The sequence below is a fragment of the Malaclemys terrapin genome, chromosome 6, assembly GCF_027887155.1.
Source record: "Malaclemys terrapin pileata isolate rMalTer1 chromosome 6, rMalTer1.hap1, whole genome shotgun sequence".
Lineage (NCBI taxonomy): Eukaryota > Metazoa > Chordata > Testudines > Emydidae > Malaclemys > Malaclemys terrapin.
In genome coordinates, this window is record NC_071510.1 from 39,688,084 (window position 1) to 39,710,496 (window position 22,413).

At 40.6% G+C, this 22,413-nt stretch overlaps 1 protein-coding gene across 3 annotated transcripts in view; it reads right to left on the reverse strand.

Moving 5' to 3' along the window:
* Positions 1-492: 492 nt before the first annotated feature.
* TJP2 (tight junction protein 2) overlaps positions 493-22,413 on the reverse strand; it is an 87,946-nt gene continuing 66,025 nt past the window's right edge. For all 3 annotated transcript variants that reach the window (XM_054032629.1, XM_054032628.1, XM_054032627.1), the window contains 18 exons: positions 21,979-22,082; positions 21,606-21,759; positions 20,314-20,425; positions 20,078-20,214; positions 19,074-19,140; positions 17,108-17,258; positions 15,538-15,646; positions 13,912-14,122; positions 12,373-12,560; positions 11,088-11,183; positions 10,893-10,972; positions 7,192-7,402; positions 6,380-6,480; positions 5,745-5,957; positions 5,270-5,380; positions 3,855-4,190; positions 3,198-3,283; positions 493-1,397 (listed from right to left, as the gene is read on the reverse strand). In XM_054032629.1, the coding sequence (XP_053888604.1) occupies positions 1,232-1,397; positions 3,198-3,283; positions 3,855-4,190; positions 5,270-5,380; positions 5,745-5,957; positions 6,380-6,480; positions 7,192-7,402; positions 10,893-10,972; positions 11,088-11,183; positions 12,373-12,560; positions 13,912-14,122; positions 15,538-15,646; positions 17,108-17,258; positions 19,074-19,140; positions 20,078-20,214; positions 20,314-20,425; positions 21,606-21,759; positions 21,979-22,082 (2,633 nt within the window). In that variant the 3' untranslated portion in view covers positions 493-1,231. The remainder of the gene's footprint in view (positions 1,398-3,197; positions 3,284-3,854; positions 4,191-5,269; positions 5,381-5,744; positions 5,958-6,379; positions 6,481-7,191; positions 7,403-10,892; positions 10,973-11,087; positions 11,184-12,372; positions 12,561-13,911; positions 14,123-15,537; positions 15,647-17,107; positions 17,259-19,073; positions 19,141-20,077; positions 20,215-20,313; positions 20,426-21,605; positions 21,760-21,978; positions 22,083-22,413) is intronic.

Here is a 22,413-nt window from a genome sequence, read left to right on the forward strand (position 1 = left end):
CCTAAGATTGTTTTGATCTATTCCCTTAGTAAAGCAGTGAAATTCTACTGTGTGAAATGTCATGCCTAACAAAACACTATGGAACTTATATTTTGGTGTGTTTTAAATTAGACCATTTTCTATGGGTAAGTGACAATTTTATAAAACAAGAAACTTCTCTATTATCCCTCTAAGCATTTTTTTTCTCAGTGGAGCGGAGAGAGAAATAAAATGCCCTAAGAGTCAAGTGCTACATGTTTAAAGTCTCACTGTAGCACTACCTTTTTTCCAGATTCAGCATGTTGAAGATTAGGAGCTTCAGAACACTAAGCAAAACCAATAGGGGCTAAATCTGCTTCCGATGACATCAACAGCAAACCTACCCTGATTTCAATAGTGCAAGACTAGGGCCAAACCAAACAAGCACCTTAAATGCAATAGTTAATAAAAATGTAAAAGGCGTTACCAAAATATTTACTTCTTGAAATAAAAAAGATAGGTGTGAGATGTCTGTCTAGAATATATCCATTTATTATTTTGTGGTCCATATCAATTTAAAGACATAATTAATTGAATTTCTACATCATTTTCTCAATTTCAACCCTTCCTGGCCTCATACAAGCTAGTATACAAAGGTACACACCTTCCCCCTGTACAGTCAATATTTATGAAAAGCAGTATACCGATCTATTAGCTTAGAAAAATAACATATCAGGAAAATTATAGCCATGAAACAGATACAAAAGTTAGGCAACAGAGTAAAACACCCTTTAGTAAATTATGGCTTTGCACAAGTATCAGATATCAATATGAACAATTTAAGACACTTCTTGTTAAAGGCACTTATAGTTCTTTTTTTAACTTAGTTCTTGCATTAAAAAGTGTTATGTCTTTGATCACATTTTCATAACAGCGGAACAGTCTAAAAAAGCAGTTTTAAGTAAGAGAAAAAAGTTTAAATTTTTTTAACAAATGTTAAACTATGAAAATACCAAGCATTAATACAAGCTTTCAAATGGGTATTGGTCCTTATAAAACAGGCAACAACATTCAGGCAAAAGTGATTTCTTTTCTTAGATACTCAAAATAGTCTCAAAAAGTAAGTCCTCCAGTTCCAGTGTGTGGATATGTCCAAGTTCCCGTAGACCACCCTATGACCTCCAACAAAAATATATAACTAACCAGAACTCCATTTTGGCTGTTGAAGGAAAAGAGTCTCAAAAGAGCATTATAGATGCATGTGCTAGTGAGTCTATAATTCTGTGTCCCTATATCTGGATGGCTGTCCGTAATATCCACGCTTGGAGTTGTCTGATAGCTGCCGACGGTAGTCTTCCTCCTCTGCGTCACTGCCATAACTTCCTCGGTTTTCTAGGTAAGGCCTGGCAGGGGGTTTCTGAGGCTCTGGAGGTCTGGAACTAGCACAGCAAAAAACAAGAGTAAAGATGTCAGCAATTTCTGGTCTGAAAAGTGGAAGAACACAAACCTGTAAACAACTGCAACCTGTTCACTAAGATATGAGGACACGCCAATTATATGCTAAGCAAGGCTAACCATGACCCTGTCCTTCAGCACTCTGCACACCACTACTCCCTTCTCCCCTCTGCCACCGCTCTCTTTTACTCCACTCCGTTACTTTCCATACTGACTACTTGGTGTCCTTCCTCTCTTGCCTTCATGCTGGTTCATATCTTCGAACAGCCTTCTACTCCTTGCCTGAAGGCTTCCTATATTGATCTCCCCACCGAAGAGGTATCTACTCCTCCACAGACCTCATGAACATTTCTAAGAGTTAGATGGTAAGCCCTTTTATACAGGGAACTAGTGTTAAGTGGTTTGAAAAAAGTTGTATAGGTTATAAAGCTAATTATTTATATAGAATATAAACAGCGCTGCACAGCACATGTTTCTCTACATAGGAAAGGAGGGGGATTTCACTGATTTTCAGCAGCTATCATTCTAGACTCCATACTGAGCACTGGCAAGAGGAAGCATTTCCCCCCCCCACATTCTTTTAAGATCCTGAATGACTAAGAATAAAGCAACGATGCTGTTTAATAGTGTTGATTTAGCCAATTTAATTACACTTCCTACGAACACTCATTCTAAATTGTCAGTTGCTTGTTTCTTTTATCTTCATATTTGGCTAAACTAAATATTTTACTCCTCCCTAAAAACACCACTACAGATGCTATAAGCTTACAATTCCTATAGCTTTGCAATAATAAATTCATCAGGGAAATGCTGCAGTGACTGTTTTGGGGCCTTCCCAATTTGATTATACTTTAATCCACCAAAGGAGCTGACTGTAAAAAAAATAAAAGAAAAACCTCACAACTCATTAGGCCTTCCCTGTACCCAAAAGAGTTACAAATGAGAAGGGTGAGAGAACTAGAACATTTCCAAATGAAAATCAAAACAGATCCTTCAAATTGTTTGTTGCAAGGTTTTGCTTAGGCCACTGTCCAAGTCATACTAGTGAATAAGCATAGTAGAGAGGGTAAGGCACCAAGATTGGATATCTGGGAACTAATCCATAACTCACCAGATTCAATGGAAACACTCTCATTAACATCAGTGAACTTTGGATCAGGCCCATGGTTCTTCTCCTGACTCTGTAGTGACTCACTGTCTCCCGTTGGGCAAGTAACTTAACACCATTTTCCTCACCCATAAAATGCATATAATAATGGACTGTGTAAAATCAGACTTTACCACCCTTACTGATGTTGAGTACTACCTTATACCCCAAGTAGTCCCACTGTAAGCTGTGAAACTTGTCAAATCACTTTCAAATATTGATTAGTATAACACAACAACAATCCAGTCTTGGACACATAAGGGAAAGCCTTGAAGGGTTGAAGTACAAGTGATCTTGTGTGTACATCTAATTATGAGACACAAAATGAACTGGCACCACGAATTTCTTAGTAATATACAATATCTGTGAAATTCTCTCTGAGTAATTCAAGTGCAGTAGTATGGACCAGTCTGAAAAAGAGAGATAAAGGAAAGATTCTGAAAGGAAGGCCTTGCAGAAGCGTCTACTGTCAAGGCAGGTCAGCCTACAGCTTCTCATCTTTGACACCGTGTAAATTTCAGGAATCATTGGTAGTGTCAGGGCACTACTTGCATGAGTAAGAGCTGCATAATTAAGTTGCTCTTGCTGGTGTAGTAAATATAAACCAGAAGAGTATTTTCAAGTGGATCTGTCTTACCTCATGGGTTGGGGCCAGTTCTGGTCTGGTTTCTGTGTTTTGATTGGGACAGCATAGATATCTGGGTGTTTCTGGGCTATTTCCAGCTTTAAAAAGAGCAGAAGAAAAAAAAATGCCTTTCAGTTTATACAGTCAGGAGATCTGAGACTGAGCAATGTAGCTCAGTTTCTCTGTAAAGGAATTAAAATACAAATGGATGATTGGTCTTATTTCCTGCTCCCACATTGAGATAGTTTTTAATTTAAAGTAAAACACTGTACTGCCAAAATAACAGAAATAAAAAAAGAACAAAGCCATTAACCTATAGTAGCTACTATAGGAAACCTCTTCATAGAACATATTTTATATCCCCTTTCCTCCCTACCTACTCCTCCCCAAAATATAACTAACTAACTCTCTCTCTCTATATATATATATATTTTTTTTTAAATATAGGAATAATGTGATGTCGAGGGCAATTTTGATTCCTAATGTGTATGCTCACTGCTGGTTGGTATAATGGTAGGTTGGAAGGAGAGGGAGAAATGTGCTACTGTTTTTGTTTTTAATGATTTTTTAAATTCAATATTGAGGGTGCTTATAGCACAGAATGTGTGTTTGTATTACTATATCTAAACAAATATACAGGACAGACTGAAAAAGTAGGTTACTACCTACCCTGGCATTCTGTGCCTCTTGTAGCTCCTGTATTCTTTGCAACCTTGCCTTGTGATCCATCTTCTCAAATATTTTAACTTTCCCCAGTACAGATTTTGGAGCATTCTCTCGTCCATCTACATCTTCCTCTGCCTTTTCCTCCTCCTCTGCGGCTGAAACTGCTGGCTGAGAGGTCTTCAGTATAGGACGCCCAAAGGCAGGTTTCACAGAAACAGGAGGTGCTGCTGCCTTGGATAATACGGCTGAAGTCTCATTGCTCACAGTGCTAGAGCTATTTGGTTTGGAGTCATAGTTCTTGGGAAAGTCATATACATCCTCTTTGTTTTGTAGTTTACCCTGTAGGTATTAAGAACACACTGAAGTTTACACATAGCAGCAACTTCAGCATCTTTAGATAAATATTTTCATTTGAAATTGGTTATATTGCTTGTGCATTTTTGTATTGCCCATCTTTGTTCATAAGGGATCACAGCACCGAGTATTTAAATACATAGGAGCTTGGTCACTGACTTGAATAGGGACAAAGTCTTACATTGTATGCAGTGTTATAATGAGCAGTAAAATCTGACCAGTCTATTTAATTCTTAAAAGATTTCTGGAAAGAAAAAGAGAAAGAACAGGAATAACCAGAGCAAGAGGTTTTTCTGGATTATATGGAGAATATTCTTCTGAGCTGAAACTATTACACAGGACACACGCCTATTCTCCCTGCAATCATCATTTCACTTATGTGTACTGCTACCCAGCCCAAACTCTATTGCCAAGGCATATTTGAAAGTATGGTTGTTTAACTGTCTAGTAGGTGTATTTTGCACAACGCAGACCAATGTTGGTGTCCACCTCCATGAAGAAAGTCAGAGGGTTGAACACAGGATTTCATTAATAGCTGCAACACCTTTCTTGAAGTGACCCTGGAGCACAGTTCGGCACTACTACTTAAAAGGTAAAAATAAAAAAGCCAAAAGGATTTCCTGCCATTCCACTGCCATTCTGAACCAGCTCCCAGCAGAGAGCTTATTAAAATCAAGAAGGAGTGTGTCTGAACTTCTCCTCAGCTGAGACATTCAGGAAGATCTTTGTTTTGGGCTTGGTAAGGGAGCAAGAGTGCCGGAATTCCCCTGGGCAAGAGATCAGGAGAGAAATGGGTAGTTTTCCAGCTAGTCACCAAACCCTCTAATGAAACACATGGTACCACTTCTAAATCTCAAGAATTCCCTTCCCAACCAGCTGCCAAGCTCTTTCGACAGCTCACAATCCTCTTCTTTGTCAATTCCCCTTCCTTCCTCTTCCCAACTTGCATTTTAGCTTCCAACAGCAGGTTACCCTAATAGAAGAAACATAGCCCACGATGTACAGCACCAGGTGGGTTCTTTAGAAAGATGAACTCTATCTTCAAATTGATTTCCACAAATTACCTTAGGTGGCTCGGGCTTGAATGCTGGAGGTGGGCTGGGATCTCTAAGTATCTCTCTGCTACCAGCCCTTCTCATTTGAGCTTTTGGTTCTGGGCTGGGTTTTCTTATACTCTACGAAAATATAAGAAGTTAATCACAAGAATATTCAAGTAATTCTTGACTTGTTTTAATCCTAGCCTTGTGGGCCAATTACCAGTAGTCACATGACTGGCAATGACATGACTACTATCACTGTAAAAGTGAACACCTGCACTCCAGGTGACACTATCAATGAAACTAGAGAGTCAGGGAAGCAGCTTAACTTTTATGCTAGAATTAATATGACTTTATAATTTTGTACTGGAGCTAGCATAATGCTGCAGCTGTAATCATACTTTTCTCAGGCACCAATTACAAGGGACATTTTCTGTTACCATTTTACAACACACATGACTTTCAGGAAGTCACTGTCTTGCCAACAGTCCCAATACCTTACCTCCTCATGCTGCACAGGCTCAGAAGATCGGCTAATAGAGGAAACACTTGGTTCATCTGATGGCTCATCAAGCTCATTGTCCGTGTATGCACCTCCTTCTCCATCTGTGTCTTCCAAGTCACTGATCAAGCGGCTGTCACAGCTCAGGTAGTCAGCACCCATAGCTGTTAGGTATGACATGCGATCTTCCATGTCGTCATCCATTCCTTCCATCTATAAAAGTGGAAGGATTAGATTTGACTTCATCCCCCATTTTAGTTTGCAGTAACATTTATGGTACGCAACACCTAAGAAACAGAAGCACATGAAACTGCAAGAATTCTGGGTCTCCCAGGAACATGAAAATAGCTCCAATAAAAAATTAATATGTATGCCCTAGCAGCAGCTATATGCCTTGGTTTTAATAACAGGAGCAACATGATAAAGTTATAAAAAAAAGATAAACTTTTATTCTGTACTATTTTTTCTCTCTTAGTTACCCACTGCAAAGATTTCAGATTAGTATAACTTTTCAATATATATATGTGTTCAGTATTTAGGGTGATGAGTTTGCCATCTGACCACTTTGAAGGGGGATTATTCCCAGAACAGAAAAACAATTTAGCATGTACAGTATGAATTGTTTGACCACATACCTTTCCTTCCGATACCCATACTGCTTCAACTTGCTGTTGCTGAATTATATCTTTGAGGCTGCCGTACCAGCTATCATTGGCTGAATTCAAATTGATGGTAGCTGTAGACATTTAAAAAAATATATGCATTAGTGTTTTCATATATTTTTTCTATTCATTCTAAAATCTCAGTGCACCTACTTTATCCAATCTTTTCCATGTGACAAGGTATTGGGTAATGCAAGAAAATTATATGGTCATTTTTACTAGACCACTTTCTAAAGGACAATGTGTGCACTTTTGTTGGCTTGTGGGGGGGGAAAAAAGGCTGAATAAATGCCAGCCCTTTCATTATTCACTTTTTTCCAGAAATAGTTTTATTACAGTAGTAAAGTTCAATATGAACATTTCTTTATAATGAAATACATCAAGATAGTGAACTCCTAATTGCCTAGGAAGGGTTTTCACATGACCACAGGTTACTGTACAAGATGATCTCTTACTCTGAACAGTATTAATTTAAAAAGAAGAACAGGAGTACTTGTGGCACCTTAGATACTAACAAATTTATTAGAGCATAAGCTTTCGTGGACTACAGCCCACTTCTTCGTATGCATCCGAAGAAGTGGGCTGTAGTCCACGAAAGCTTATGCTCTAATAAATTTGTTAGTCTCTAAGGTGCCACAAGTACTCCTGTTCTTCTTTTTGCGGATACAGACTAACACGGCTGCTACTCTGAAACCAGTATTAATTTAGTTTCTCAAACACACACATTCTTTCTCCTACATCCACCACTCTTTTGGAAGAGGAATTAGAGACAGATTCTTGCTTACCTGTAAAAAGATAGGAGCAAGTCTTCTTCAGCTTATTTGCTTGATCGTAAAGCTTCCGGGAACTCTTGTTAGATGTGGGACTTAGCCTTTGTCTCATAGTTTTCACACCCTGTTTACTGTCTGGGTTGAAGAAGACTACAATTGGGAACCACTGGGTATAGTTCAACAGATCCACCGCTTTAGGAGTCACATCTAACAAAGCATGTTTATTCTGTTAACAAGAAGAGGATATGAAAATAATGGAAAACCTCCTGCTGGGGAGATGATGCAGATGGTCTGACATTATTAGAATTACTAAAGCTGTAGAGCCTATGGATTTGAATTCACAACCGGAATGTTGTCTAGTAAAAAGCCTTTATTAGCAGCAAGGCCCAAGTCAGTGCTGTAGTTGGAAAACAAAAGAGCTGAGAAAACAAAAAAGGCCAGTTATGGCCCTCCCAACCAGGGCCATAACTGGCCCAAATCTCCCCAAAATCCCACCACATGCTGGGACTACAATGGGCACCTTTCCCTCTCCTTTCACCTACATGTTTTTGGACATACAAATAAAACGGTATATGAACATAGTATTTAATATTGGGCAATTAAATGTAGCAGAGAAAGGTATAACACGATCCAATGGCTGAAAGTTAAAGCTAAATACATTCAGACTGGATATAAGATATACCTTTTTAACAATGAGAGTAATTAACCACTGGAACAATTTACCAAGGGTCATGGTGGATTCTCCATCACTGACCATTTTTAAATCAAGATTAGAAACATCCAAAAGATCTGATATTTTGTGGAAGTTCTATGGCCTGCCTAAGACAGGAAGTCAATCTAGATCAGGGGTCGGCAACGTTTGGCGCGCGGTTTGCCAGGGTAAGCACGCTGGCGGGCCGGGCCAATTTTATTTACCTGCTGACAAGGCAGGTTCGGCAGATCGTGGCCCCCACTGGCTGCGGTTCGCCGTCCCGGGCCAATGGGGGCGGCGAGAAGCCGCAGCCAGCACATCGCTCACCCGCGCCGCTTCCCGCCGCCCCCATTGGCCCGGGACGGCGAACCGCAGCCAGTGGGGGCCACGATCTGCCGAACCTGCCGTGTCAGCAGGTAAATAAAACTGGCCTGGCCCGCCAGGGTGCTTACTCTGGCGAGCCGCGTGCCAAACGTTGCCGACCCCTGGTCTACATAATCACAGTGGTCCCTTCAGTCCTTGGAATCTATGACTCAGATATAAATATACTAACTCTGACATTGTGTGCATCTTTCGTACTCTGTTTCCCATTTCTTTATTCCCTTCACACTTGTTTTCATTATCTTCCTTTTATTTGCATAGAGATTGTGATGTTGTGCAGTCTATATGGTTTTATAAAAATATAATGTAACTGGAATATGCTTCATGCAAAAGCTTTGTAAGGATACCTTACAAGAGACCTTATAATCTACGGAGTGTGATCATCCTATTTGTATAAATGTACCACTCTTGTATCTAAAACTAGAAATATGAAATATAACTCTGAGGGCCTATTGTAATTATGCAACGTGTGGGCCATTAATGATGGTTTGGAATCTTAATGGTTCCTATCAACCAGGACAATTGACTGGCGCTCTGTTTGCAAGCAAGCCTTCCTGTGAGTCAGGCTGGGAGGAATGAAGGCTTGGGGTCTTACAGTGACATGTGATCATGTCACATGAACTGGAATCCATCTTTAACCTGGTGCTTTTCTAGTGAGGGGGGGGTGGAAACCCAGAGAGAGACAAAGGATTCCCACCTTATGCAAAAGATATATAAAGGGGTGGAACAGAACAAAGAGGGAGAGGAGCCATCATGAAGAATCCCCTAGCTACCACCTGAGCTAGAACAAGAGCTCTACCAGGGAAAGAATTGTGCCCAGGCCTGGAAGGTGTCCAGTCTGAGGAAAAAACTTACTGAAGCATCTCTGAGGGTGAGATTGTCTGTATTCAGTTTGATTAGACATAGATTTGCGCATTTTATTTTATTTTGCTTGGTGACTTACTTTGTTCTGTCTGTTACTACTTGGGACCACTTAAACCCTACTTTCTGTATTTAATAAAATCACTTTTTACTTATTAATTAACTCAGAGTACGTATTAATACCTGGGGGAGCAAACAACTGTGCATATCTCTCTACCAGTGTTATATAGGGCAAACGATTTATGAGTTTACCCTGTATAAGCTTTATACAGGGTAAAACTGATTGATTTGGGTTTAGACCCCATCGGGAGTTGGGCATCGGAGTTTTAAAGGCAGGAACACTTCTGTTAGCTGCTTTCAGGTAAACCTGCAGCTTTGGGGCAAGTAATTCAGACCCTGGGTCTGTGTTGGAGCAGATGGAAGTGTCTGGCTCAGCAAGACGGTGCTGGAGTCCTGAGCTGGCAGGGAAAGCAGGGATAGAAGTTGTCTTGGCACATCGGGTGGCCGCTCCCAAGGGGGTTTCTGTGATCCAACCTGTCACAGAGATTTTCTTTTCTTTCCCCACCCTCCCCATCTCTTTAGTGTGCCCCTGCCCACTCATCATCTTCCCTCACCAGAATTATTTTCTCAGTCTTTGGGCTGCTATTCATGTTGAGTGAATAGCCAGGACACAGCTCACATTTTCTGCTGATTAGAGCCTCATACCTATACTGCCAAAACTTAAAGCAAATATCCTCCGTAGGCCACATCCCATGGAAACTACACTCTGGGAAAGGCTTCTGGGGTGAAATCCTGACCCCACTTAAGTCAATGGGAGTTTTGCCATAGACTTCAATGGGGTCACGTTTTCACCTCAGCACATATTTCTTTTGCATACAGGGGTTCTCTCTCCCTCAGGCATCCTGGTTGCCATCCCTGGACTCTTGAGCTCCAGTGGTAATCTTTAAAAAGTCAGCATTTGCTGACATTTCACACAGTTACCGTAGCTATTTCCTATTTCAAATACATAGGTAGTAACTGTTGTCAAATATTGACTTTGTAATGGCCATGACTGCAGTTGGAGCTTAGGATGAAGGTAAAGGTGGCCCTGGCAGTTATAGGGTATGTCTCCACCACAAATGAAGATATAAGTGTATTGCAAACCCACCGTTAGCTTTAATCCAGTTGGCATGGCTAACAACAGTTGCGAAGACGTGGCAGCAAAGACTTTATCCGGGACTATCAACTCATGTACATAACCAGAGTCCTCAGCAGGTTTGTACTGGGGCCGTCACATCTTCACTACTCTTGTTACCCATTCTAACTAGGTTAAAGCTAGCGTGAAAATGCCTACCTGTTCTACAATTACACTTCACTTGCGGTGTAGATGTACCTATAGATACAGTAGAGCCAGGAGGACATTTTGGAACATTCCAGCTCTGTTCAAGCACTGGATCCTGGTGTGGTTTAAACTTAGGCAAGTCCACAAATAGCTTTTTTAAAAATCTGAACATTTTAATTGGATTAATAGGGGGCCAAATTCATGGCTAACATAAGTGGGCTCATTTCTAATGTTGTCTCTGAAGTACACATTCACAGGAAATTAATGAAATAAGAAAACAAAAATCAAGTAAGACTGGTGATCCAGTTTCCCCACAGTTCCAGCTTCATTTCAAATGCACATTAACACATTTATTTTCTTGCATATTAATATGTTAGAATTCTTCAAGTTTTTAGGAATAAAATAAAACAAACAAACAATCTGCTTTTGATAGCAAACGTTTTTCAAACAGAAATACTTTACCTGCTCAATAATTTGCCTCACAGTGTTCAAACGCACCACACCAGTTGATTTCTCTGAACCTGCATCTTTGGGTTCTGTCTCTGCAATGATAACAGATTTTTTTTTCGGTTGTGAAATGAGTGTTCAAATTACCCTTCCCCCAAAATTCAATGCTGAAGAGCCAAACTGCTGAAGAAAAAGTAATGAATGACTTACTGGCAGTTTGATACAGATCAGGCAAGTCATTTGACAGCTTTTCCATCGCTAGATCTGCAATGGGGCCAAATATCACCACAGGTCTCTTAAAACCAGCTGAAGAAAAAAATATTTAGAAAGAAGGTCTTTACATATAAAATCACCATGGCAATACGTATTGAAACAAGCATGCAGAAAAGGCTCAATTTAATCTTTAAGACTAATATCCTGCACAACCCCGCCCCCCCCCTACCTACCTACCTTTTGGTTCCCAGTGACTCATGCAGGACCCTTCCTAATGCGAAGGGACTTCATGTATGACTTACCAATGGGGAAAAGTGAGTCATTCACACACACCCCCCACACACACCCTCCACACACACACAATTATAAAAAGTTGGAAGGGAGAAGAATGAAAAAAAGAAAAGCTTAGATAGTCCTTCACATTATTCAGAATCAAGAACAGCTGGGATGATTCTGCCATTTGAGCACGTATAGTACAATTTCACTAGTCTGCCCTGCAGACTGCCCTCGAAGCCACATTAAATGCCGTGAGACTACTCTTATGATTAAAGTTACAAACATGCTTAAGCATTTGCAGGATCAGAGCACTTTACAGTGGCAAAGAGATGAGAGAGTGTTGTTATTCTGAGGCCAACACAGTAACATAATGGTCCTCGTAAGCCAGTGGGAGAAGGCCATATTGTGCTCGGTGACCCCTGAGTGTTTTTACTACTTTTTGTTCCTGTTAGCACAGTAGAACCAACACAGCACAGGAGAATGGAAACTATCCTGACTCATGCAATATCAGGAGAATTATTACGGGGACAAAAATTCTTCCCTCTGTTACATCCAGGCAACTCTATTAATAAAGGCAATGGGATTACACCAGTGTAACTGAGGACTGAATTTGCCCTAAAGAATCATTATTACAGGTGTCTATGAATGAGCCAGAAAGAACACAACTAAACTTTCATATCCCAGGTTATGTTTGCAAGGCTGGCCAAAACACATCTGTTTACTTGTGAAGTGAGCAAATTTGATGTAGAAGTAAAGAAGAGACAAACATGGACTTCCAAGAAGCAGTGTTTGCAGTGACACTTTTTAGAACAGAAAACAGCTGCACTCAGAAGTTAGAATCTTGACCGGGAGAATAGCATGTTACCACTTTCTGTTATACTTTACATTTAGCCTAGAGCCCAAGATGGGTGGTGACACTTATTAAGTCGCCACATAAATGACAGTAAAACTTGGGCAATAACAGCAAGCTGTGAATAGGTGTTCAGTTCTGTAAAGTTTCACTCACCCTCTCGCAGCAGAACTCGCTCGTAGGCTGGGAACTTTGTGCTAACAGATGCAATCGCTGTCAGATCTTCACGACTCTTTCTCAGATTCTTTTTCATTCCAGATCGTTGGCCACGCATTCTCCAGAAATCTGCCCTGTCACTCGAGCCATCTCTTTGGGCATTCTGAACACTGGCCATCTGGTCAGCTCTGAAAGGAACAGCATGGAATCCATTTGAAAAATGCAATCAAAGGGAAAACATGCCACACTAAAGGAAGAACCTCAGCAGAATCCAGGATATGAATTTGTAAATACAGTGGACAACTCGGCAGGTAGGCAATCTGTGGAGGGGTATCCAAGGACTCTTGCCATGAAGCAGGCAAAATTAATATCAGAGAGATGCTCTGACTTGCCTCAGCAGCAAGGTTTATTGTGCATGAATCAATCCTCTGGCTGCTAAGGCAAATGACAAACGTAATGCATGCCAAGTAGCTGCTCAAGGAAAAGGTGGTGTATGTGGAGATGGAAAGAGAGGAAGCAATCCATCATGAAATGGGCAAATTGCCTAACGACCACCTCCTGTTGTCCATCATCTCTTCCTCAGATATCTTAAACTGAATCCAAAAGGTAAAGCCCCCTTGGTCAGATCAGTATAACAAGGAATAGACTAAGGTGCACCACATAGGAAAGAAAAACCAAGCAGGACCGCATGGAAGTACACTGTAAAGTCACTTTAAAAGTAACTTTAGGAACTTTTGTGTAGGAGAATTGAAGATTTTTTCTTAAAATAAAACTGCAACTATATTGAAAGTTATATCATTTAGATACGACTTTGCTGCACTCTGAAATTCTTCATTAAAAGCACATCAGATAACCAATTACTTTTTAAAATATGTCTGCATTAACTGGGTTTGTAAAAGCAAATTTAGCAAAAAAAATTCTCACAACAGTACAAATTAAGCCGCAGACTCCACTCCTGGTGGTGCCCTTCCAGTACAGTCACCCTTAGTACTTCATAGAATACAATTAAAATTGTCAAGTCACGAAAACACACTTTCCCTAAGAACATGCAGCATACAGAAAGTATTAGAGGCTTTTTCCACAACACTTATCGCTGTAATACTGGAGTGCCTCACATATGCTATTTATCTTACCCTCTCCTCTCTCATTTGAGGTAGGAAAGTATTATTCCCATTTTTCAGATGGAGAACTAAGGCATGGAAAAAGTACACACCTAGTGCAAGATCTCATAGGAAGTCTACAGCAGAGCAGGGATTAGAACCCAGATCTCACAAGTCTGAGTGCAGTATCTTCGCTACAAGGCCATCTTTGCTCAGCTGTTACCGACTAATTCCATAGTTTTAAAAGTTGATTTTACACACACTATTGTTATGAATGTGATCGCTTGAACATGGACACCATCCATCCCTCTTTTCCCCTTCTTCCTCTCCCAAATGGTTTATACAAATGGTGAATAGGGTGAGAATAAAAAGTAGGTGTGTGTGTGGGGGGGAATCTCTTATTTTAAACATTGGGTGGGCAGGTGGGAAATCAATGTACCTGCTTTTATTTGGAATGATGCCCTTTTCCAGTTCATTTCCAATTCTCACAGCCAGCCAGTTACCCAGTTTGCCATCGTACAGTGTATCAACTACTCGGAAGATCTCCCCTCTGGTGAATGCTAAACTCTGTGGAGATTCCTTCTCACATTCGAAGTGACTCCTTATGAAAAATGAATCCCCTCTGCCACAGGCCATTATGTCTCTATATACTGAAAGACAAGACATGACATCATTTAGTTTAACTTTGCTAAATAGATGTCCTATACCTTGCTGTGACAGTCTTCTATGGGTGGTGTTTTACTCACCTGCACTTCAAGCCTACAACCTTAAATACTAAAACAACAAGGAGTCTGGTGGCACCTTAAAGACTAACAGATTTATTTGGGCATAAGCTTTCGTGGGTAAAAACCTCACTTCTTCAGATGCAACAGTAACTTAAATACTGTAAATTAGTGAAGGAGAGATTAAGCTGTTATTCTAGTCCAAAAACTTTGAAATTTCTCCTCTTCATCCTCAGGGTGGGAAAGAAAAGGTGAACTGGTATGTTCCCATGCCTGCCCACCCTTTTATTCCCTAAAATCTCCCCCACCTCCTGCCCTTCATTCCATCTGATTCGCTCTGGAAGTTGTCAACATCATTGCTTTAGTCAGCCAATGGAAGTAGGGTGACCAGATGAGGGGAAGAAAATATTGGGACACATGGGGAGTGGCGGGGCAGAGTCCTGCCGGCTAGCCAAAAAACCCAACAAAAAAACAAACAAACAAACAAAAACAAACAGTGTTGCCGGCGGATATTGGGACAAATTGCATCCCGACCGATCTTTGGGACAGACACTGAAATATCGGGATGGTCCTGATTTTATCGGGATGTCTGGTCACCCTAAATGGAAGTGAGAGGTGCGTTGTACTGCAGAGCAACACAAAACTGTTTTCCCTGCCTCAGGGTTTGCATCCATAGCATTCCCAACCACTTCCAGCACAGGGAACTGGATATTTGAACTGATTCTTCATGCAGTCCTGTCAGCTTTCCCAGCTCTCTCCCTATATTTCCAATTTTAAAATAATTTGTATATTACTAAGTGTTCTAGCACATACACACGCGCACGCGCACACACACACACAGTAATATCTAAAACCAAGCAAACATTTGTATTTGCTTATTGCCTCATGGATAAAAGCCCTGCATTGCTGACAACAATCCCGCTACAGATCCCATGGCTGAAGGGGAAGGCAGCAAGGAGCAGCATCTTGGCCACCCAAGCTACTGGGCATGGGGGACAAGAACTAAATGGCGGAGGTTCAGAGCTAGCAAGAGGTGCGTATTACAGGCTGGGTGGATGAGTAGAGCAGGGCTCTTCTTTGACCAGCTAAATGGTGAAGCGGCCAGCCCACCTCTCCTCCTCCACATGTCCAGGATGGGAGTCAGCTGGACACAAAAGCAATAATTTTCTACAATACTTAAAATGAGGGCAATTAAAAAGTGTTTTGAAAAGTGAGAAATGAGAAAGAGCATCTGTGATGTCCCCAGCAAAACACAGCTGAGTTGAAAGGCCTACTGTTCTTTTCAATGCCTGTCATACTGAATCATAACAAACATTGTCACACCTTTGGTGCCAGGTGCCTACCTTCATATTTGCTCTGAGCCAAAATGGTCACAGTTTCACCTTTGGGAATTTCTAACAGGTAGAGAACAGCATCCTCCCGCACAATGCCTCTAAAATCCTGCGTGTTTACCTGATGCAAAAGAAATGTTTTAGGAAAAAGTTAGTCTAATAAAGCCCTAAAAGAGGAAAGGAAAAGGCTGTTTTATTATGGTTTAAAAAAAAAAAAAAAAGTATCATCAATACAGAGGTTCATTGGCTTATGCCAATGGACATTATAGGTATGCAGAAAATGGATTACCCGTAACTACGAGTGACGTCCTGAAAGTGCCCTGCTGTTAAGGGAACTCTGTGAAGGGCTACAAAATGCCTGAACATGGGCACAGATGGCCAGGGTACATAAGAAAAGGTTCATTTCCAGGTAAAGATATATCTGTTTCCACATATTATGCTGTTCTGTAGTTAAAACCCCACGTATTCCAAGTATAGTGTTGTGCTAAGTAATCAAGGAACTTCAAGAAATCTGATGCACTGGTGTGCTCCAGATGGTTATAATTCATCACAGGATTGTACCCTAGTTTCAATATCATCCAGACGCATTCTGGTCACCTAGAGTTGTGAGCACATCCCTGTGGTTGCCTCTCAATTGGACTCACCCTACCCCCTTTTCCATGTGTGTCTCAGCTGTTTATTTGGACATAGAAGTGATGTCCACTCCCTTGGACAAACTATGAGGCGCTAGGGGAAGAGCTGTACTAGAGTGCAGTGATTCCCAGTGCAAGGTCTTTGGGCCAGTCAGGGTCTATTTGCAGGAGGAAAGTTGAGAGAGAAAAATGAGACAGTGAAGGAGAATCAACACGCTTCAGAAAAGGAGTTACTATTTCAAAACCTGTTCAGGCCAGCAACCAATTAGAGAAATGAAAACCTGAGAAGCAGGGGATTAGGGGACTGAGACAGACCCCATTGAAATCAAGTTAGAATCTTTATTGACTTCAGAGTGCTTTCGGATCAGGCCCAATTGATTTAGACAGGAGAGAAAACTCAGGAGGAGGACATGATAGACAGAAAAAGGAGAGCCACAGTCTCAGAAGAGATTTTTGGGGTAGAAAAACAACGAGGAGGGAAACCTAAGGAGTTTTGATAAAACAACATCTATCACCTTTTATTCACTAAAATGTGAGCAAAGGGAGGGAGAAAATAATCAGGTCATAGAGGGACAACAGCTAAACGATGCGTGGGAGACAGGGGAAGATACTCTGGTCTCATGCTCTGTGGTCTGTTTTCTCAGCTGGAGACTGGAAGAGTCACTAGTGAGCGTATCCACTTCCATCTTTGGGCATTTGTGTTGTGTAACATTTCTACCAACTGCTTCTCCTATTGAGTCTTAATCAATTTCAACAGCAGAAGTCAAAATTTAAGAATTCAGATAAAAAAAAAAAATCATGCTCTAGGAACAGTGACCGTGTCCCTAGGAATAAAGTAATATGGATTTATGGTTTTTTTCATATTGATAAAAGTAAAAAAAGCAAATCCTTTCACATGGTATCAAGGAACAGGCAGTTTTAGTTGCAGGGCTGAACATTTACACTGGTACCTTAAGAATCTGATCTCCTTCCTGTAGCCCCTCCTGGTCAGCTGAGGTGCCTTCTTGAATTCCAGCGACAAATATCCCTACATCATTCCCACCTGCCAGCCGCAGACCCACACTGTCTCCTTTCTTGAATTTTACCATCTTTGTATTAGGACTAGAGTATTCAAATGCAGAAAGAAAAAGCCAGGCCAAATATTATACATATGACACCCATCATTTGTAGGAAGTAAACTTAGCCATGCTTGCTGTCAATCCCCCTATGGTATTTATATGGCTCCATCACTGTATTATGTGAGCATCTATCAGTCTTTCATGTATGCCTCCTCACAATACCCCTGTGAGGTAGGGTAATGCTATTATCCCTGTTGCACAGATGGGGAACTGAGGTACAGAGAGGCTAAGTGACTTGCCCAAGGCCACAGAGAAAGTCTGTGACATAACTGGGAATTGAACCCAGGTCTCCCCAGTCCTTAGCTAGAACCCTAACCACTGGGCCATCTGCCTCACATAGAGAGCTGTTTTTAAAATATACTAGTTTAAATGAATTATGAGCAATCACACTCAGATTTTTTTCTCCTCTCTACATTATGCAGAATGCAGTGTAATACTCTACCAGGTCATTAATAGGAGAGTCAGATAACATGGAAGTCTTCAGACTTTCTTTTGTTGGCAGAGTGTCAAGAATGCCCAATTGGTAAGTTGAATCAATCCTCTCTTGTTCCAAGGAGACAGCAAGTACTGGAGTAAATTCAGCTTTTTCTCTGCCAGAAATGCTGTATGCCTGGATGACCTTCACATACTTGGAGGACACTGCCTTTCTGTTGTCGTTCACTCAACATACCAGTTAGAGCCTGTACCATAAATTCTCTTCAACTGAACCATAACTAAACACTGATATATCAATTTGTACACATTATCCATATCTGCAATACACAGGACTTGACCCCGAGACAGCCTTTCAGAAGTTGATCAGTTCTCAGATCTTTAAACCCAACTCTCTACTGGAACTATGGAATAAACAGATCTTCAGTTCCCCTTCTTTAGGGATCACCCCTTCAATCCAAATCTCCAACTGATTTATTACTTTCTCCCCAACACCAGCCCATTTAAATTTAATAATTTATGTTAAAAAAGTATCCAGGTTGTATTCCTATAAAGCACCTTAGTGATTTCAAATATTAGACTCTAGACAGTCAAAGTTCTAGAGGTCAACATTATCACATTTCACTTGAGGGTAGATTAAAAAAAATTAGGTCCTAGGTCCACAGACATTTTGTTACTGCTTTTCAGTGTGCAGATTCCACAGCTGCATACAGTACACAAACTAGGGATTGAGAAGATACACATTTAGCTGCAAAAATCTCCAGCTTGTATATACACAACTGTGGAATGGGTGTGTACAAAAGCAGGCACACGCACACACACACACACACACACACACACAAAACCCCCATACCCAGACCTTAGGCCTTACTTTATGATAATCCAGCCTCTAAAGTTTTATCCTTTTCAAAGTTATCAATGCCCTTTTTATAGATTACATTTCTCTCTGCATATTAGATTTTTGGATATTAGAGACCATAGATTAAAATAGAGGAGGAGGTCCAAGGACCATGCATAAAGATATATACCTACATTTGCAAGTGCAATTGTGTTTGTGTGTGCAAATTGCAAAGGTAGGTATTTAACTATCAATCTGCATTTACAATCAGTCTATGAAATCAGGGACTGAATATACAAATATAGGGGCATGCATTCTTGTGCATATACATTAGGCCTCCTTTTTTAAAACTAAGTTCATCCTAAATGTTGTCAGTCAGCTATTTAATACAGAACCCAAGTTATCTTTTCTTGACATAGGACTGTTTAGGGGAAAACCACTACAAATGCATGAAGAAAGCAGCCAAAGAAAACAAAAAAAGCAATATGGATAGATGGTGAGAAAAACCAGGTGTTGAAAGCAGCATACCCGTATATTGCTTCATCTTCAGGACTAGGCCGAAGAAAGGTTCTTGGGGCTACTTTTGGTTGAAATACTGTGTGTAAAAACCATAAAGTTATCTAACTGGACAAACAAGACATAAAAGAATGAAAGGTTTTTAGTTACAGGCAGCAGTTACAACAATATCATGTATGCCAGTAAAGAGTGCAGATCTGCAGCTTAAAGCACAAGGCACTCTGACTGCAGTGTCAAAAAGTAACTAAAGAACAAATGTCAAGGCAGTAAATTAACTTATGATTTCAGGCTCATCTCCCAATTATGTAATCCTTTTCAAATGGTTTTTTCCCCCCCTACAATTTTCTTTTTGTCAGGAATCTGTTATTCAATCTCTTGCTCCAATTGTCCTCTTAAGATCTCCCCAAAGGCCAGTCAGCCTATGCCAGCCAAAAAGGCTGGATGTGAATTCCCTTTGAGCCAATTTATGGCAACTGTCAATCAACTGGGGAAGATGTGGATAAGAGATGCCTTCAGACCCTACCTTCCTGGGAGATAACAGAGCCAGGATTTTGTCAGTACAATTGTATAGATTCACTTCTGAGGATAAGAGCACTCAACCTACATTTAACCTTTGTGCTTTATCTTTAAGCTCTCTCCTGTCCTCTCTTTTCAATGGAATAAAGACTTGGTTATTTAGTTCTTTATTATAGATAAGAAGAATTGCAGGCTGCTCTGCACAGGAACTGCCATACCAGATCAGACCTGTAATCCATCTTGTCTAGCATCCCATCTCTGACAGTGGCTAGCACCAGGTGAGGAAGGTGCAAGAAATCCTGTAGTAGACAATTAAGGAATAATCTGGGGAGCCATAGGAAAAGTTTCTTCCTAAGTCCCTCCAATTCACGTTTGGCTTAATTCCTGAAGCATGAGGGTTTATACCCCTTGGAATTCCCTCCCCCGCCCCTCCTCCCGCCAGCGAATGGGTTTTGTTTGGAGGAAAAAAACATCTCAAATGGAACATTTGTAGCTCTGACCTGGCGGGTCATCTTTGTACTTTGGTTCTTTGTTTGTCTCAGTGACTATGACAGCAGCAGCTATATCACTGGTTGATTTAAAAGGTGTGGGCATCGCTCCCATCCTGGACAACCTGTTGGGTGGATCCTCTTTTGTACTTAACAAAAAGAACAACAAATTGAGAACATTAAAACAAAATTTGGTACACATTAAAAATGTCTTCTTTAGTAAGAAAAAGAAGAGTAACACTTCCTACTTTGGCTTTTCCTTTAGTTTTTCATTGGAGGAATGAGAGTCGAAATCAGAGTGATGCAATTTTTGGTCATCTTGAGGGGAGCTTGATCGGTTGGACTCAATTTCGGAAATATCTATTGAGAGAATAGTACAGTAAGTCTGTTTAAGATATTGGTCTTCAATTTCATTGCACATTTATCCACATCTACTTACTTGCAATAATCTAGATACAAAATATGAAGTATTTATAAATTATCCCCGCTCTGGAAAAAAGATTTGACTGTGGCTGGGGCTTGAAAGAGAAGTGACCTGCACCTCTCAGAGCTTTTGTCTCCCACAAAATATTTCAGGAAGGTTTTGTAACATCCAGAAAGAAATTCCAAGGAGCATCAAAAGCAAGTGTAAACTTTTCCCAACTATTATTAACATCCTACTGGTTTGAGCTCTTGCCTAGCTTTATTGTTATAGAAATAAGAGAACTATAAAATGAAGAAGAGATAGTGGTTGCGAAGAACTGAAACCGAATCTTGCATAGTAAAAGATTAAATAAAAGAAAATGGCTTGTCTGTCATTACCCTCCCCAATTTCTTCTTTGGAAGTCCAGAGGGTTCACTGTTAAACAACATGAAGCTGAGCTGTTAAATGTCCTTCAGAGAGAAAAACAATTTTCCCTGTAGCTCACAAATTCAAGCCACGACCCATTCTCAGCAGCTCCAAGAAGCTGCACTGAATATTCTCACACCAGAAACACACTTCCTGAATCAATTAACAGCATCATGTTTCCAGTGAAGCACCAGCACCCTTCCCAATGCAGGTTATGCTTAGAGGGACTATTCATATGAAAAAGATCCAGGAAGTTGCTTGGAGGAGGCTAAACTAAGCCCCCACGACTGTTGATTCCATAATTCTGTCTCCTTCCCTGGAATGTTGGAAGGAGTGGAAGTGTCCTTAGAGTGAAATAAAACTGAGCTCATCCCACCATTGTCATGAATCGGGCCTTGTATTAAAATGACTTTCCTTCTGGCCATAGTGAGTTGGGCTTTGCTTTGTTTAGTCAACATTACTCATGAATCAGCTAGAAAGGTCACTGAAAGACACAAGGCCTGCTGAGTGACTGAAGGTTCTTCCTACACCAAAGGAAAAGGGTTTGCTGCTTCTTTGTCTTTCTACAGAATAGCTGCAATATAGGTACCAATCAAATATGGTACTTGCATTACCACTATCCTATGAGAAACACTTTATATAAACAGCTTCACTTTCTGTTTTTTACAGGGAGTAGAACTGACATTACCTTTTGGCCCTAAGACACCTCACCTTCTATTTCTGAGTCACTGTCATGCAATGAAGGGATGTTGAGCAGTGTCTGTTTTCTGTCCCTGAGGACTACCAACTGGAGTTTTCCTCGTGATTTCTCAATCAATTTTCGGGCATCAGCTAGCGACATATTCTCTGTCACTGTACCATTAATCTGTACATATGAGGCAGAAGTACTATTATAAGCAAACAATTAAGAACACAAATGGCAATAAGAAGTCATGTCAAAGATCAAATCTGCTCATCCCCTTTCCAGTGAGCAGATGTTCTAATTAGGTTTTAAAATAAAACAAAACAAAAAAACCACCTCAGCACAGAAAGAAGCATTGTAATAAATATATGCTGCTTCAGCATGCCTTTGTCCACAACACACCTTGAGTATTATGTCTCCTTCATACAGATTACCATCTTTAGTTGCCAGGCCAGTACTGGTCATTTCTTTTATGAAAATCTGACTTCCAAGTCGGAGACCATACTCTGGAAAAGGAAGAAAAAAAATTCACAGCCTGTAGTTTGGCAGAATGAGTAATTGTTTACATCTAATAACTAGGCTGTGTACACATCAACCACAATCACATGCAACACAGCACATTATAGTAAAAGGGAATCAGGCCCCTTAAGAAGCAGAGGTAACATGGTAAGACTCAAGGACGGGACATCAGTCCTACACTCCAACGGTCTCACATTTCACTTTTGTAAATGACAGGTTTTTGTACCTAATGGATCAGATTCTCTCCTGTGCCATATTCTGCTAGTGCAGGAGGCTGGGGAGGGCAGTGGGGGCATCTAGGGTGGCATTTATGGTTCC